Genomic DNA, 19,174 nt, shown 5'->3' with positions numbered 1-19,174 from the left:
ACTCTCGCAAAGCACGTGAACAAAAATCATCAAAACGGCAAATGGCGGCGCTTCAAAAGATTTTTAGGAAGTATCGACCGATATTTCATGTTTCACGGTAAAATTTTAAATGTCTGTAAAGTTTACAAACGAACAACGCCTTGCAGTTTTCAAACTTTGTCGCTCTTGCGTAACTAACTGACGTCTTCGAGTGTCACAGTGATAAGTTAATCAAACCCACTCCTGACGTAAAGTTGTTCAACAAGTCGCATTGAAAGACACTACACCCGGAAGTTTTGGCAGCATCTTTGCATATTGCCTCTTTTTATTATTGAGTCACGACTTACGAAGAACCTGTCAGCTGCCAGTGAGGCGTGGTACAATTTCCGTACCCATTCGAACACAGAGACTGCAAGATGGCTTCGTGGCCGTGGTACCACGGTCAACTTAGTCGCATGAAGGCCGAAGAAGAACTTCTCAAATCGGGTCATGATGGAAGTTTTCTCGTGCGGGACAGCGAGAGCATGAAGGGAGCGTACGCTCTTTGCGTGCTGTAAGTCTTCTCACGTGTATTTTTTAGAGTTCATAATTTAAGAGTGGATCAAGCGAGAAATTTCTACTATAATTGTCATAGTTGTGGTTTTTGTTGATGATGTGCCTTTGAAAACGAGTCAAATTTGTGCGCTGTCAGGCCGAGTAGTCGATTCGAAACTTAAGTTCATGTCGCCATTTTCAAGGAGAAATACGTGTTTCATGTATGATATTACAGCTGTACATGAAAGGATGTGTAGGAGTTCAGTGTTAGTCCAGATTAATCATAAGGCGGTATATTGACATATGGTTATTCTGAATACTCTCTCTCGTTGGTGTTATCAGCTGTCGTTCAGTCCAAACATTAAATATGAAATTTTGAAAAGTATTAGGAAGTGCATGCTTATTGCTACGAAACATATCTGATAATGTTAGATGCTACAAATAAAGTGGTCACATCGATATTATAGTCACTGATACTTTTATTTTTTTATGAACAACCCATCACATATGAGTGGTATATTCTTCTTGTTTCTCTTCCAAGAATGGCTGAAATTCAACTTAGCACAAAACCCTCATCATGTCTGCACAATCGACCTTTTCTGATCAATGAATAAGGAAAAAGTGAAAAAATCAATATGTCATACGTGATGTGACAAATATTTCGATTGTCTTTGTAATCTGTCAAAAAAGTTTATCATTTCACGATCAGGATGTCTGTCTTGCTCAATAAACATTCAAAGGAGTGATTTTTTTCCTTTATCCTTTCTATTGGAACCTTGCAACTGATGATACATTCAAGGGACAACATTGGCTTAACAGGAAGGTCACCTTGTCAGTATACACCCAACAATTGTGTGTTACTTCATGCAAAGAGCTTCTGCAAAGTTGCAGTTTTCTGTAGATAAGATGAACACTAGTGAGCATAGCTTGAGTTTAGGATACTGCTGCAAACTGCATTTTCGAGTGATTTTTAAAAAAAACATTGGGAAATAGCACTGATCGCAAATGACATCACTGTTCTCTCTCATTAATATGCATAAATAAACATTTGTCCGCATTTTCCGCATAAACGACGAAATATATATCCCGCGAGTGTTAGAATGGCTATTTAGCGTCACACTTATTCATATGAATTTATGACTGAGACTACAAGCTGCAACAACAGCCAGGCATACAACTACAAAATTTGTCCGAATTTCAGCATATTTGTCCGAAGGTCGCACGCCTGCAGCTATATTTAGTAACAAACCCGAAATCGCGATCAACGCTATTACATGGCTGTCAATATAGCAGTGATTGCACTTATTACATAGTGAAAACCCTGCTCAGTGACTGCCTTGAATAATAGTGCTGTGCAGTTGCGGCTACAGGTTTGTAACTAAATAAAGCTGTAATAGTGCAACATCGGACGTTGCTGCTTGACATGCTGACAGATTTTGTCATTGTTGCATGCATGGCTGTTGATGCAGCTTATAGTCTGAGCTGGCCGTTAATATGCCTTTCTCGTGTTGTCACATTGGCAGTCATCGATAAAGTTGGATATCAGTCATTCTTGCATGCATGAGTAATTTCCAAAAATGTTATCTAAATTTGCAGACAAATACCTGTATTTACTTTTGCATTGTTAATGAGAGAACATTGACATCATAAACCTATTCACAATGTTATTAACGTCCAGCTGTACGAAACACAACCCACAAAGGAATTATATAGACTTACTTAGTTCAAGTTCAATGGCAGATTTTAAGTCCATGCTTATTTTGTAGATTGATATTTTCCTATTCAAGCATCCACACTTTCATAGGTCTTGTAGTGGTGGTGGTGTCTAATTGCCAGTGTTGTTAAACATGATGTATGTTTCCAGAAGACTTTATGACATGCAGTACTTAGTTCTATATGTAGAAAATTACTTTGGGAAAGTCTGAAGTCAGAAGAAACATGGCTTTTGCAATTTGAACTCATTAAGTTTCATTGCTCCTAAATCCCAAGTACAATGTTGCAACAAATCTGTTTATCCTCGGGACTATGAATCGTCCATTTCATCCCCAAAACCTCTCAGTGAAGGCTTCTCTAATGATTGTCTATTTTTGTTGGAAGATTTTATTTAATACATCATTTCCTTATCATTTTGACAGGCACCAAGGAAAGATTCACCAATACAGAATTATGCCATCAAGAGATGAAAAGGGACAAGGATTCATAATCAAGGTAAAAAACCACACAAGCCTACAGAGTACATAAACACAAACAAACAAACAAAATGATATGCAACATACAGTGTAGTTTGTTATTGTTAGTCCCCATGGACACCGTCCGGGGGGACTTATAGGTTTGGTCATGTCCGTGCGTGCGTTCGTGCGTGCGTGCGTGCGTGCGTCCGTTCACGCAGATATCTCAGAGATGCCTGGAGCGATTTTTTTTCAAACTTGGTAGGAGGATTACTTAATATGTCATACAGATGCACGTCAATTCGTTGTCTGATACGATCCAATATGGCCTCCAGGCGGCCATTTTATTACGATTTTTTCATGTACAGAGCCATAACTCAGACATGTTTCAACCGATTTTATTCAAAGTTGGTACAAGGACTTTGACTAATGTCATAGACATGCATGTCAATTTGTTTTGTGATACGATTCAATATGGCCGCCAGGTGGCCATTTTGTTACAATTTTTTCATGTACAGAGCCATAACTCAGACATATCTCAACCGATTTTATTCAAACTTGGTACAAGGGCATTGATCTATGTCATATATATGCATGTAGATTTGTTTTGTGATACAATCCAATATGGCCGCCAGATGGCCATTTTATTACAATTTTTTCATGTACAGCGCTATAACTCAGACATGTTTGAACCGATTTTATTCAAAAATGGTACAAGGACATTGACCAATGTTATACATATTCATGTTAATTTGATTTGTGATATGATCCAATATGGCTGCTGTGCGGCCATTTTGTTACGATTTTTTTCGTGTACAGATCCATAATTCAGGCATATCTCAACTGATTTTATTCAGTTGGTACAAAAACATTGACCTATGTCATACATATGCTCATTGATTTGTTTTGTGATACGATCCAAAATGGCCGCCGTGTGGCCATTTCTTTACGATTTTCCATGTCCTACACCATAACTCAGACATCTATCAAGCAAATTTATTCAAAGTTGGTTCAAAGACATTGACTTATAGTATACATATGTACGTCGATTTGTTTCTCGATATGGTCTAATATGGCCACATGGTGGCAATTTTGTTATGGTTTTATTCATGTTGAGAGCCATAACTCTGGCAAGTCTCAACTGATTTTATTCAAAGTTTGTACCTGGACATTGACTTATGTCATACATATACTTGTTGATATTTTAAACAGTAAGATCAAATATCGCTGCGTGGCGGCGATTTTGTTACGACTTTCTCATGTACTGAGCCATAACTCAGACATGACGTGTTAGGATAGTATGAAAAAATGTTTTGCAACATCCTGCCAACTAATTCGCAGTTGACTCATTTAATGACCTTTAGGATAGTGGGCTACATTGGTTTTATGTTTTCATCAGCATGGAACTCATGCTTGGCCATTGAGTACCACTGTATCAAAGTATTTTTATCACAGACCTAATGAAGACGACTCTATTCTCTCTGAGGACCTGTAATCAAAGTACCCATTAACAAGTGGGGACTGTGTCATCAACGATTTTCACGGTAAGGGTTGTGAGAGTTTAGCAGAAGTTGGACCAAATGAGAATGCAGCTAACTTTGCATGTTCCTGTTATTACATTTTGCAGAGTTACAGGAAAACTTGTGCAAAATGATAACTGTGTTATAGAAATGTGCTCTTTGATTAAGCTGGTAAGTTCTTAGTAATCATAGCAGCAATTAACCCTTTGAATGCTGTAATTTTTCCCACCAAAATTTTAGCGCAAAATTTTACCAATTTTTATGAAAATTCTGTATCTGTTTTGATAATTTTGGAGCAAATGGACATCACATTTAATAAGCTACAGTTTTTTATCAAAATTTCAGTAAAAATCTGAAAAATTTGATTGGGGTATATTTTGTAAAGGCATAAATTGACTTTGGCGCTCAAAGGGTTAAAGTACAAAGCTGGAGAACTTGCAGTCATTAATTAAAGTGGCCATTTGTCTTGCTAGTTATTTAAATCCTGCGTGGGTGGTTGTTGACACAAGTTATTTTCTGCACTTTTGACATGGAATCTTTAATCAAACAACAAAGCAAAGCAAAATAGAAACGGATCAATAACCACAACATAGAGCGAGAGATATAAAGTCAAATTAAAATTTCACATTTCAGCATTGTCCTATAGTCATTTTACAGCTGTTTTTTACATCAGAATTGTCGCATGTACAGGAAGTCAATGCTGATATCTAATTTACATCCCCATCAGGAAATTTTCAAGTGGGTTCCCTTGACAGATAGCCAGGGTTGACTTTTGCACACTAAATATTGTAGGAACAATTGAATAGTCAGAAATAATTTTGTAATTTTGTAATGATCTAAAAAGTTAATACAGTCTTTCACCGCCATGGTTGGCCCAACTCAAAAATTTTCTATGATAAAGTTGAACCTGTATACAGGAAATTGGGTAAATAGTGTCAGAGTCAAGTACTGTACATGTAATAAAAGAAAGATATAAATATCATTAACAGTTGAGGTAGAGTATGCCAAGGGGACGGTTTTTCAGATGCATATTTTTGCAATAATTTCTAGATCTGCAGCCTATGGGGACCTATTTGTGAAGGTTTGACTGTCTTGTTTAGGTAAAAATAAAAAATTAACATAGCAGTAACACAGGATCAGCAGCCATTTGGAATTCCAAATTCTGCGATATATTGTGTGTTTTTCGCTCCTCTCAAGCTTTACACATACTTCTGATTTTCATTCATGATTATGAAAGAAAGTAGTCTGACGTTTCCTTGAACAAAATATGGGCAAAAGTTAAAAACTTTCAGTTTTGAGACGTATACTACCTTTACAACTCATTGAACATTTTTAATGCTTTTTCAGAATTTTAAAAACACACAAAGATGATTGTTCTTCAGTTTATCGTTGACTTTGTGAGTAAATCAGATTTTACACAATCACTCTCCTCTCCTGTTTGAACAGGCTGTGCAAGGAGTCCAGCAACAGAAGTATACATACCTAGATGAACTTATCCAAGGCTACGGTCATTCAAACAATGGTCTGGCCTGTGGCCTTACACATCCAGTGTCATTCCGAACAGCCAAAGATGATGAAGATGATGACCAAGATACAGGTCGGGGAATCTTACATTTTCATATCAAGTATCATGCTTGTGTGCAATTTTCTATGACTGCGACAAAAAATTTATTGGTATCATATTATAACTTACTCATCAAATTTCCTGTACATAGGTCCACCTAAACACATTGAGAACAAAATTTGTGTACAAAATCTAATTTTGACACTTATCCTGCCAAGATCGCCATCAGGGAAATCTAGTGAAACACTACACGTCCTTTGTGGTGCATTTTAACAAATATTGAACATTTGCAGGGCCCCCTAAAGATATAGATACTGTAAACATTATTTGTAAATTGTACAGAGTAAAGCTGCCTTAACATATCAAGCTAAGTGTGTGAAATTATGAATGGTTTTGGCTCAATACCGCTTTTTTACCTTCTTGGCAGATGGGAAAACAATACCATCTGGCAGGAAAAAGGTTAAACATATTGTGAAACATTTTCCCTCCTCTTTCAGACTCTAAATAAAAAAGTAGTAACTGACATGAATTAGATGGATACAAAGTGTACAGCAAGTCTGTGATGGAATCTTGAGAAAGTTTCATCTGTAGAGGTATTTTGACAGATGTATGGCATGTGACAAATTGAACTGGATAGAATTACAGATTTTTTTGAGGGACTGATAAAGCCCAGAAAAGAAAAGAGTCTGTTTCTCGTCCTCACATTTGCCTATCTAAATTGGCTGCGTCGGCCTTTTTAGCTCATATTTGGTTTTATATATAAATACCAAAAAGAGCTTATATGATGAGTCTGAGTGGCGTCTGTGTCTGTATATTTGTGGGTATGTGCGGATGTATGTCCGTCACACACAAAGGCTCCCATACCGCCAAAGCTACCGTCTCAGTATTTTGTGTACAGGTAGATGTAGGGGTTGAGATGTGAATTTGTTAAATTGAACACGTCAGTGTCAAAAATGTGCAAATGAAGTAAGAAAAAGCGAAATTCTGAAACAGGCTTGAAACAGGCTTACTCCACTGACTTGAGTCATTTCCTGTCATTGTTTATGAACTGTTACATATTAACAGACCTGTTCAAACCATAGACAGTAGAGGGGTGGAAGACCGTCAGTAGAGGGGAGGAAGACCGTCTATGGTCAAACTAAGGGGGGCTAGCTGCCTTTCTGCTATGCATGTTGCTAAAGTTGACCTCCAGTACCTAAAGTTTCGGACTTTAATTACTTTCGTCATTCTTGTTTTTCTGGTTTAAATATTTCTTGTTGTTTTTCTGGTTGTACTGTGCAGAAATCATTGTCATAACATCAACGTAGAATTTTCCTGCACTGAACAGATAGAAACAACATTTATTGTTGATCTTTGGTACCCATACTGGTATATACCAATTCTGATCAAATTTGAGCGACACCGTATAATTGCGGTATTTTTTTGTGTGCAATCACTTCAGAAGAAATTAATCCTCTTTCTACCAGGCTCCATAGATAAACCATAGAAATAAATACAACTTGGGAGAAAGAGGATTAAATCTTAAAAAACTGACAATGCACCGTGCATGGCATGAATGTCAATGTTTGTCCAATCACATATCGGGTATATGTATGCAGTTCTGAACAGCAAAATTTCATGGCAGGCCAACTGTTGCATGCAGACATCCATTTTAATAGTTTGCTCCTGTAGGAGGTCAGAAATTCTGACAGCTGAAGAAAAATAATTGATAAAAGCATGTGGCTGAGACAGTTTTGTGGGAGACCTAGATGATAAACAAACCTGTAAAGCTTTTTTAAGGAGGTAGATGATGGTGTTAGGGGGCCGTATTAAATTGGAAACAAAGATCTAAGTGACAAGATCCTTTGGAATCAAACATTTTTAATCAATCCCATGTTTTGATTTTTTCCTGCACATGAGTCAAATTTGCTGCTTGAAACAGCGGGGTCATTGGCCCAGTTAGAATCATATTTATTGGCAGTGTAGGTAGAGGTTCCTGACTCATGATAAGGCTGGCCCACAGGTTTTATGATCAGACTCAACAGATGTTGGTGACTATGTACAGTTTCCATATTATGTTGGAGTTTTATAGGTCTAGATTGTATCATCATTATCATTTATGGGTGAAGCCTGGTGTCTCACTAGTCATCAACTGTGTTGCATATTTTTACAGGTTTGAGCATTTGAACTTTCAACAATCATCAAAGCAGAAATACATAAATAACACCATACAGCAAACAACTGTATCATGATTAATCTGAAGATCAGTTGAACTTATCCCATTTTTTCCCATAGTACACAGCATAATACCTTTTGTCGCTTTGGTATGTTAGAAGTTAATCTTCTTGTTGAACCTCTCTAATAAGAAATTTATGAGGTAGAACATTCTTCTATTAGCAATCTAGGTACGTTAATATCAACGTTTGTAAAACAACTGGATATTATAAGTTCTTATACTTATGCCAGGTGAAAATGCCAGGTGAAAACACTGTTCATCTATTTGTGTCAAAAGTCAAGAATTCAAACCTGGAAGTTCACTGTCTCAAGTCAGTGCCATGACATGAAATTATTTCGGAAGTACAACATGATGTTGCTGATTTAGATTTTTGAGCAGGAAGAGGAAATATCATACATGCTCTTATCTGTTTAGTTTGAGAGTTACAACGTGACTGGATGGGTTTCTGTCGTAGTTGTTTGTGTCTCAATTTGCATAGCTCTGTAAGAGTCGTGACTGGACCCTGGGCAGTTTTCACAAAAAGTTTCAGAGTTATTGTCAGTTAGGATTAGTTCTTGATCTTAAAGGAAGGTCAAGGGTCATGTGACAGGAGTGATTTCAGTGGGTACAGACTCAGTTACAATGAAGCTGAATAGCCAGCACTTATTATTAGGCTATCTTAAGAAAATTCTTTGTGTGCTGTCCTTTGATTTTTGAAAAATCTACATGCCAGCCAGGGAAAAAAAAAACAAACATGGACAAAAAACACAAGTGTATTAACATAAGCTCAATTTTTGTTTGGTTTACTTTGGAAAAATAATATTTTTATTTGTAATAGTATTAACATTGTGTTTGTTTTCTTAATTTTCTCTGAAAACCTATGTGCACATGGACATCAAAAAAAGAATTTATTTAAAGCGCCTTATCATCACAAATGAGAGTTGTATCATGAAGAGGATTTCAGCTCATAATACTTTGAATCAAAGCATGCATTTCTAAACTGTGCATTTAGACACACCAGGAAGTTCTTTTCTCTGTGTCTCATCTTGTGACCTACATCTTAAACACCATTGTCAACTGAAATGGTAGATCATTTTAGAAAGGAAAAACTTAGAAACCATCAATTTTTATACTGTGTAATGACACATCTATATCACACAAATTGAGATATTTAACATGGTGTTTACTGTCATGAAACATCTGTATTAAAAAATATGATATGATAAACTTGTTTATCAGATATTGCTATTGCTTCCTGCAAGCTTTATACACACTCTGGCAGTTTGCTGTTCACCAATAACCAGTCTCTCTTTAAACTTTCTTTAACCTTTCATCGCCAGACATACAAAATGTTTTTTAGGGTGAGTGGATACAAGGAAAAGGCTTACATTGATTAAAAAATACGGTATTTTGTGTTAAAACAGTATTGATTTTCGTGCTGACAGAATGTCCTTTTAGGTCTGTATTTGTGTGTTACTGATGGTATTCTATTATACAGAGTTGGATTTCAGTAAAATGATCTAATTAATCCTCTTCTACCAGACTCCATAAACAGACCATAGAAATAAATACAACTTGGGAGAAAAAGGATTACGAAGTGTGTAAGAGATTAATGACATGAGTGCCATTTTCCCAATGCTTATATGTGATGAACTTTACAGATTTTTGTTTTCGTTTTTACAATGTTTTTCAATACTTAAAATTTCTTCTATTCCGGCTTCAATGATGAAAGACAGATGATCTTCATGTAGATTTTTCCACTGAACAGAATGGCCAGATTATGAGATTTTGTACAGTCTAAGACTGTTTCCTACAAAGCCTTACTGAAATGATAAAATTCTTTTCCTCTGGCTTCAACTTCATAAGACACCCAATAGTGGTATCAGTTTGTAGCACAGAAGATGACCATATCGTGTAATTTTGGGCTCCTTTGTACAACTGTGTACTGGAAGTGATGACATCAGTGATAACAGATCCATGACTTTATAAATATGTTATTTTCTCTTTCACTCAAAAGATGAAGAAGACAAACCACTCAAGGATGGCTGCGCTCTCTTTGCGGACACCATCAAGCTGTTTCAGAATCGCTACTCCCAACTCAACCTTTCAGAATTCGACAACACATTTGTAGACAACCTCAAAGCCTACATTTCCAGTGGACTTATGAAGGACATAGAGAGTGTCCAGTGTGGTGCAAATAACATCAGTCATTTACACATGTTGCTGACAAAGTCAGCCAAAGAATTCCAGAAGTAAGTCTCCATCACAGTGACATCAGTGCTTCAATACATCAGTGCTCTAATAGTCTTTTTCTCTTCAGATTTTTCTTGTTATGCGGCTCATATCTTTCTGGAGTCTGTGCAGCTCCATCAACAGCAAATTATTTAAGGTAGTTTAAGCCTAGAAAATGAAAGACTTAAACTTTTGCCCAAACTTTCTTCAAGGAATCTTTCAACCATTCTATTTCAAAATCAAAAAATAAAAATCGGGGTTCACCATGCAAATTTTGGTACAAGAGAAACAAATTACCCAAGATTTACTGCTATTTGAAATTCAAAATGGCCGCCATCCCTGTGTTAACTCAATGGAGAAATATAAAACTTTCAATTTTGAAAAAAATAAGACGATGAAACTTTTTCTTGCTCCAGGGGCTTGAAAATGAGCCCCCCATAAGTGGTAGATCAGAAAAGAATTGGGAAAATTTGAGAGTCTGAATATCTGTCCCTGAGGTGCTTTCTACCTTAAATTCTTTTTTCCTGTATTTTTGTTCTGTCTGTAAAATACAGTCTTTTATACTATTACCAAAATTCTATCAAACTGCCTAGTATTCAGCATAACAATGCACCCTGTAATGTGTGTGATGTCCAATTGTCAACAGCCAACCATCACTGCGATTCCGGGGATTCATGTCTCAATAACATCATCTCATATTGTTCACAATGCATCGCAAAGACAAGATTTATATTAAGATGAAGAATATGCAATTATTTGAATACAGAAAAATAATGAAAATTATCTAAAGTTGCTGCTATTTGATCACATAAACTTCTTTTACTTGACTATACAAAACACGGACAACATACTGGTATTTGTTGCATTTTAACAAACACTTGTCAATGAATGTTTGAAGGCCCCCTGACAACCTAGATACTTAAATATGTCTTCAACATACCATGCCAAGTAGGTGAAGATATGTTTAGATTTGCCTCAATACTTCTTTATACTGACTTTGCACCTGGGGAAGTGATACTGTCTGGCAGGATAAGGCTTACATGACTTTAGTCAAGATTCACCAAAGTAAGAATTGTATCATTAAAGGGGCAGGTTTCTTACCAGCTTTATCTTCCAGCAAACTGATTAACTGTACACAAATTTCGAAGGAGAACAAAGAACTAAAATTACATAAACAGTCAATGTCAACAACCACCAATGCAAGAACCAGGGATTGAAGACGGCCCCTTTAAGACAAAAAAAATATTTTAGGTAGTTTGTGCTTTCCAAATGCTTAACCAAGTCGTGTAAGATGAGAGTGTGCTTTTTTGCATATCAGTATTGAAGTGTCAGCTGTTCAGTTGAGAGTTTCATTACCATCCCAGTTACTTGTCACAGACTTCCATGTCAGGCCTACATTTTCGAAACTACTTATAGGCTTTAGTTTACTTCCGTATGGTTACTAAGCAATGCACCATTTCAGATAACCAATCTATTACCTTTGAACCTGATGTTGGCATATTAAGGAAATGTAAACAGTAATTTAACAGCACAAAGATAACAACAAACTTACTGATACAAAATATTACTTTTGTATGACCTTTGGTACTTAGGTCACAAGGTGCCTATGGTTTTAGCCCTGGCATTGACACCCCCCCCCCCAACTTTTTCAGTCACAAACCAGTCTGTCGTCTTTAATAACCAATTGGATGTGCCACCAACTCATGGGTGGTCTCTTTGACCGGTGAAAATTTCGCATTTGACTTGTATTCTAATGCATAGGAATAACTCAAAGAAGTAGTGCAATTGTAACCATGAAAATAATGATAGCATTTCTTTCAAACAGTGATTGGTTAGACAGTTTGGCATATGGGACCTGAGTCGATGTAGATTAACAAATTGATCAATGAGGACGTCAGGGTCAGGCTATTTTAGAGTGTACATCGAACATAAAATTTGAGTCTGGCGATAGTCACGTGTGTCAACACATCACACCATCCTTCCCCAGTAATTGTGAACTTGAATACAAATGATGGTGATTAACCATCACAAGGTTAATTGCAGCAGTCCTGATCCAAGCACTCATTTCAGTATCAAGTGATCAGCTGCAGACAGGGACGAGATTTCTTCCTCAAAGAGGATTTTTTAGCCCTGGTCAGGTCCTACAGTTGAATTTTTGGCTTCTGAACAAGACATGGCAACATTGATTCAGAGGTACTTCCAGTTGGATTTTGAATGAAGGATTGTCAATCAGGATAGTCCATTGCATTACCAATTTCTTACCACATAACCAAATGTAAACAAAATTATTACAATTCAACAGAGATCAAAACTAAAGAGAGGATGTTTACCCGTCAGCTTATTAAATTTGAGAGAGAATTTTTTTACTGCATTGTAATTTTAATGGAAAGCAGAACAATTAGAAAGCATCATTATTTCTCGTTGCCTTGAAAATGTTACAACCAGTGTCATTGATTTGTTAGTAAGACTTACCGAATCTAAATGTTGACTAGCTCTGATTGCTTCACAGGGAAATTTTACCGACATTAGATAAAAGTTATCAATAAGTTAGATTCACTTCAATAAGTTTTCACAGTGGTCAGTATATTACATGTTAGATGATTCACTAAGATTTATCAATGGTCAGTATATTATACATAATGTATGATTTGTGTGCATTATCATTATTGGCTCAGAACTGGAGAAGGAAATGTGATAAAGATAATATTTTATGTGAACAACATTCCTTCTTGTATTACCTTGGCTTCAAGGAGGAACAATGAAGAAAAAGAATACATTAAATTAGTTATCTTGTCCCTAAAGTATATAGAATATCAGCCCCCCTAAAGTATATAGAATATCGCCCCCCCCCCTAAAGTATAGATAATATCGGCCCTGCAAATACATTGTGTACGATATGCAATGTCTCTGTTGACAAATGAATTTCACCCAAACTTCAGTTATCATCACAAGTACAGAACATTTAACATATGCAAGTTGTATTGACATGTGGAATACAAGGCACTTCACCGTGATTTTCAGGGTAAAACAAGATACTTTATAAACAGAACAAAAAGTACTTAAAAAATACATGCAAAGAAAGAGCCAATGGTGTTTTAATCATGAATTAAAGTTACTGTATGCTCTTTATGATACAAGTCCACTGTCAGCCATGATGTGGTCGGATGTCCAGATCTGTATGCAGGTTACACACACTCTGAATACATATATGCACTCTGAGGTCAATATAAAAGGTTGATATGAAAGGTCAATAAAAAGGTGATAGTTCCTCTTTCATAGAACTGATATTTAATTAGGTCAGATATGAGTTTTATTCGGATACTTTGGACATTTTTTTGTATATCATGTTATATATATATATATTATATATATATATATATATTCTGATTGCATCTCTTACAGACAACTGGATATCTTCATGGCCAAGATGAAAATCATAAACCAGCTCTTTGACCAAAATGCAATAATGCTCTCAAAGAATTCAAATCTTGAGGTAAGTAATGAATTTTTGCAGTGAAACTCTTCTAAGGGACAACATTACAGCATGAGTAACTTTCAAGAGGCACTGTAGAATTCACTACAGTTCAAGTTTTTGCTTTTCAGTTGGCACATAAAAGGACTTGTTGCAAATTTGATTAAGATTCTCAAAGTCTGGGAGAAAGTATTTAAGAATGTTGATAATGCTTTACAGTGACACAGGAGTACAAAGCCACATCCTTGTATAATATTCTGTATCACCTATGTCGCCATCTTCACAAATTGCTATCACTATATCAGGGTGATAAGGAATGATAGTTCACTGATTTTCATACAGACTCTTGTAATTTCATCTACTGTTTACCAAGATGTAGGTGGCTCAATACATTTTTGTTGAGGGATGAAAATTTAGAAAAGCTGAATCAAATTTTTATCGCCTGTCATATCATATTTTGAGCAAATTTAAGAGCGGATAAGATTTGTTTTTAAACAAAGGATAGCAACAGTACCAGTGTAAAACTTGTGACTCTCTTTTTGATTTTCTGTTATCATTCCAAAGTCTCATAGAAAAGCCAGATTGTTGAAGGTCTCACCATCCTCCACCAATTTCAATAATGAAGTTCAATTTGGTATGATAAATGTGTAAGACAGACACTGGGGAAAATTTTCAAATTAAGGTAGTACGCATCTCAAATGTGAAAGACTTAAATTTTTACTCACAACTTCCTCAACTAAACTTTCAATCATTCTCTCACCAAATCATGAATAAAAATCAGGGGTTACCAATATTTGAAATTGAAATGGCCACCATCCCTGTGATGATTCTATGCGGAAAAATATAATTTTTTATTTTAAAAAAACTGAGGAAGTGAAAAGTTTTGTGACGCCAAGAGCTTTAAAATGAGCACCTACAAGCCGTAGTTCAGAAAAGAATTGTAAATGTTTTAGAGTCCAAAATCTGTCCCTGAGGCACATTCTTAGTTGACTGATACCTGTTTAAACTCTTTATCACAGGCAACAAGGAGTAACGATTTAGATTCATTTCTTGAAAAGTTGCCAGACTGCAGGAAGTCAGTCCGAAATTTAGAAAAAGGGGTAAGTCATACCTGCAATTATTCAAGTACCATGAATATTGGACCCAGAAAAATGGCTGCGTTAACTCTTCGGGGACAATTAAATTTCAATTCGCACAAAAAAACAAGACCATAAAACCTTCACTTTACTTCACAAGCTTCAAAAAGATTCTACACTGGCTGCAGACCAGCAAAAAGTATGATTGTAAAAATTGTAAAGTGAATACCTGGCTCCTTGAGGCACATTCTACCAAAATGACATATGTAGCTGGATAAAAATTAAATTCAGCGACCTCATTTCTTGATAACTCTCTTACAGGCTATGAAGTCATTACAAGAAGTCTGCAAGTCATATGATATTTCCCAAGAAGAAGTGGAGCCCTCATCACCAGAAAAGAAAACCCCTCCAGCCGCCAGAATGTCACAAATACCTCCTGTAACTTTTGAAGTAAGTACAATAAATGCCAGCTTACACATGTTTAACCTTTAAACACCAAAGTCCATTTTTGTTGGCTTTATAAACTATACCCCAGTGAAATTTTTTTGGATATTTCCAAAAATTTTGATAAAAGAATGTAGCTGATGAAATGTGATGTCCATTTGGTTTAAAATTATCACAAAATTACAGTAAACTTTCATAAAAAGTGGTAAAATGTTGCATTCAAATTTTGCCGGGAAAAAGCTGCACTAACAGTACTATAATCAGCAATGCTCTACTGTAGTTCAGATGTACTGAAATCTGTTATTGTTGACACAAGGACAACACATTTTATATGACAAATTCATCATCAAGTAAAAATCAGTATATGAAAGACAACCATTGAAATGGCTAAATTGTCCTTTTTAGAGAGGTGTCCTTTAATAGGTAAACTTCAGTACAACTTGTTACCTGAAAATTTGATCTAAACATTCAAGAGTTGTCTATATGAATACAATTCACTGTTGTTTGTATTGTGATCCAATCCTATATTGGCTTTTTTGTGATCACTCGGTGGTTTTCTGTGCTTGCAGCCTCATTGGAAGTCTTGCGTGTATGTCTTCAAAACAGGAGCCATAGTCACAACTTCTTCATGTCCAAACCATGTGTAGATGCGTTTCGATTAGCATTATATATATATATATATATATATATATATATATAACGGATGAATAAAATTGCACACGTCTACTGATCTGCTTGTATATTTTCTGTTTATTCTGTTGGTAATTTTGATACAACGTTTCGTCCTAAAAGTAGGACTTCATCAGGTTGAAGATGTCTACAAGGGAGAATACAGACAAATACAGAACAGTGTAAGGATAGTGTTGATCCTAATTAAATGCTAAACGGACTTTATAGGCGGAGTAAATTAGAAAGTTACAAAGGATATAGAATATGACAATTCTTACCGTTTATGTGTGGCGCAGATGGAAAGTGGCGATTCAAAATTGGCGGTAATGGTTATTTATAGTGCCTGTCCGAGGGCGCTGTGAGCAATTGTTATTTAAATTGCTTTTAGCTAAGAATGTTGAGGCCGTTTGGTGACAATGTATCCAGTTTGAAATCCAGATGGATTCTATTTTCTTGCGAAGCGTGTCATCTTGTTTATTTATTTTGATAATCCCTATTATTGAAACGTCGTTAATGGTGTGTTGATTTTCGTTGAAATGAATCGCGACGGGAGTGTTAGCTTTGAGTCTTATGGTTGATAGATGGTTATTGAACTGAGGCGAAATTCTGTTTTAGTTTCTCCAACATACTGTTTATTGCATCTGTTACATGTGATTAGATAAACCAGGTTTTTGGATTTGCAAGTAATGTTATGTTTGATGGTGTAAACGGAGTTTGTTACGTGACTTTGAAATTGCGTGGCATTAGTGGAGTACTTGCAGATGTTGCAACCTCTGTTAGAACCGCATTTGTAGAAACCTGTTGGAAGTTTTGACTGTTGTATGTCGCTATGGACCAAGAGGTCTCGTAGATTATGACTTCGTCTATGAGCTATTATTGGTGGATTTGGAATGGCAGTTTTGCAGCGAGTTGATTTGTGTAAGATATCGAAGTGGGAATTGACAATTTGTTTGATGTTGGGGTGGTGTGGGTTAAACGTTGTTACTAATGGTATGCGTGACTGGTCTTGTTTTGATTTACATGTACTCACATAAATACATACATACTACAATATAAATCAAAACAAGACCAGTCACGCATACCATAGTAACAACGTTTAACCACACCACCCCAACATCAAACAAATTGTCAATTCCCACTTCGATATCTTACACAAATCAACTCGCTGCAAAACTGCCATTCCAAATCCACCTATAGCTCATAGACGAAGTCATAATCTACGAGACCTCTTGGTCCATAGCGACATACAACAGTCAAAACTTCCAACAGGTTTCTACAAATGCGGTTCTAACAGAGGTTGCAACATCTGCAAGTACTCCACTAATGCCACGCAATTTCAAAGTCACGTAACAAACTCCGTTTACACCATCAAACATAACATTACTTGCAAATCCAAAAACCTGGTTTATCTAATCACATGTAACAGATGCAATAACAGTATGTTGGAGAAACTAAAACAGAATTTCGCCTCAGGTTCAATAACCATCTATCAACCATAAGACTCAAAGCTAACACTCCCGTCGCGATTCATTTCAACGAAAATCAACACACCATTAACGACGTTTCAATAATAGGGATTATCAAAATAAATAACAAGATGACACGCTTCGCAAGAAAATAGAATCCATCTGGATTTCAAAACTGGATACATTGTCACCAAACGGCCTCAACATTCTTAGCTAAAAGCATTTAAATAACAATTGCTCACAGCGCCCTCGGACAGGCACTATAAATACCATTACCGCCAATTTTGAATCGCCACTTTCCATCTGCGCCACACATAAACGGTAAGAATTGTCATATTCTATATCCTTTGTAACTTTCTAATTTACTCCGCCTATAAAGTCCGTTTAGCATTTAATTAGGATCAACACTATCCTTACACTGTTCTGTATTTGTCTGTATTCTCCCTTGTAGACATCTTCAACCTGATGAAGTCCTACTTTTAGGACGAAACGTTGTATCAAAATTACCACAGAATAAACAGAAAATATACAAGCAGATCAGTAGACGTGTGCAATTTTATTCATCCGTTATTACCTAACCACGCTACGAACAACACTGGGAGCTATCTGTACATCTCAAGTATACGTATATATATATATATATATATATATATATATATATATATATATATATATATATATATATATATATATATATATATATATATATATATATATATATATATATATATATATATATATATATATATATATATATATATATATATATATATATATATATATATTATATATATATATATTACATTGACGAATGAAAAGTGACCCATGCGGGACTCAAACCCCCTTTCATATCTCACAATTGCAGGTGAAAGGCGAGGGTTTCAACAAGATGAAGATGAAACTCATTATAGACATGTCAATGGCCAGTTTAATGATCATGAAAAATAGCCGTGAGACCAATGCAGACAATACAACCTTTGTATACAGCCATGACAAAAGTAGGTAACAGTAGCCACCTAGTTAATTGGTTCTTGGACACCCTGGGCAAAGGCTCCAAAGATCGTCCGGTGTCACCACAACATCTGTCTTGTGTGTCTGTCGGTAGACAGGTTTTGCCACAGTCATAACTATGTAACTGATGGTCTGCAATGTGTTACATACATCATTGTGGGTAGATCTGGATCTGATCAGATTTTGGTGAATTCCATTTTCATGAATATTGTACCAGTTCAGCACATTCAGCTTTGATGTTTGCCATCATTAAGGAAAGTTATTTAATATACAAAAGAGTTAATTATTATGTAAGACTTATCAAACTTCAAGCATTGACTAAATCGAAATATAATATTATGTCATGCTCATCACACTTTTCACATTAAGCATTTTAAAATGGATTGATCATTGAAATTCAAAATGGCTGCTATATTAGGAAATAGGAATATTTAGATTTTAGATTTTCACAAACTGTAAAAACTTTATTCAGTCCACAGTCTTCAAAGTGAGTTCATACAAGTACCAAACCAGAAAAGCACTGTACAGTAAATATTTAGGGGTTCCGAATACCCTGCCCTGAGGTTTATTATAATTTAAACATGAAACTTCAGCATTTTGTTGTCTTCATTTCAGTATTACAGCTCATCAAATCAAGAAGTAACAATGCCAAGCTCTGTATCAAAGTAGATGGAAGCAAAAGAAAAGAATTTACATTTGTCGATGCCAAGGTACCCTCTTTAAATCCTTTGTAATCGGTTCAATTTTTGTCATTACCAAAGCAATATGCTGTAAAGCTGTAGGGTTTATAACATGTGTATGTAATTGAAAAAGCAGAACAGGAAGTTCTGAATGTAATGATAATC

The 19,174-nt window shown here is 35.8% G+C and overlaps 1 protein-coding gene across 2 annotated transcripts in view; it reads left to right on the top strand.

Annotated features, from left to right (window-relative positions):
• The first annotated feature begins 17 nt into the window (after positions 1–17).
• LOC139118568 (phosphatidylinositol 3,4,5-trisphosphate 5-phosphatase 2-like) overlaps positions 18–19,174 on the top strand; it is a 44,423-nt gene continuing 25,266 nt past the window's right edge. For both annotated transcript variants that reach the window (XM_070681933.1, XM_070681932.1), the window contains exons 1-9: positions 18–532; positions 2,649–2,721; positions 5,648–5,798; positions 9,977–10,211; positions 13,594–13,684; positions 14,683–14,763; positions 15,061–15,189; positions 18,184–18,316; positions 18,945–19,039. In XM_070681933.1, the coding sequence (XP_070538034.1) occupies positions 396–532; positions 2,649–2,721; positions 5,648–5,798; positions 9,977–10,211; positions 13,594–13,684; positions 14,683–14,763; positions 15,061–15,189; positions 18,184–18,316; positions 18,945–19,039 (1,125 nt within the window). In that variant the 5' untranslated portion in view covers positions 18–395. The remainder of the gene's footprint in view (positions 533–2,648; positions 2,722–5,647; positions 5,799–9,976; positions 10,212–13,593; positions 13,685–14,682; positions 14,764–15,060; positions 15,190–18,183; positions 18,317–18,944; positions 19,040–19,174) is intronic.

The sequence above is a fragment of the Ptychodera flava genome, chromosome 19, assembly GCF_041260155.1.
Source record: "Ptychodera flava strain L36383 chromosome 19, AS_Pfla_20210202, whole genome shotgun sequence".
NCBI classification, from domain to species: Eukaryota; Metazoa; Hemichordata; class Enteropneusta; family Ptychoderidae; genus Ptychodera; species Ptychodera flava.
The sequence above is the reverse complement of the archived record's forward strand: the minus strand, read 5'-3'. Positions and strand labels throughout refer to the sequence as shown.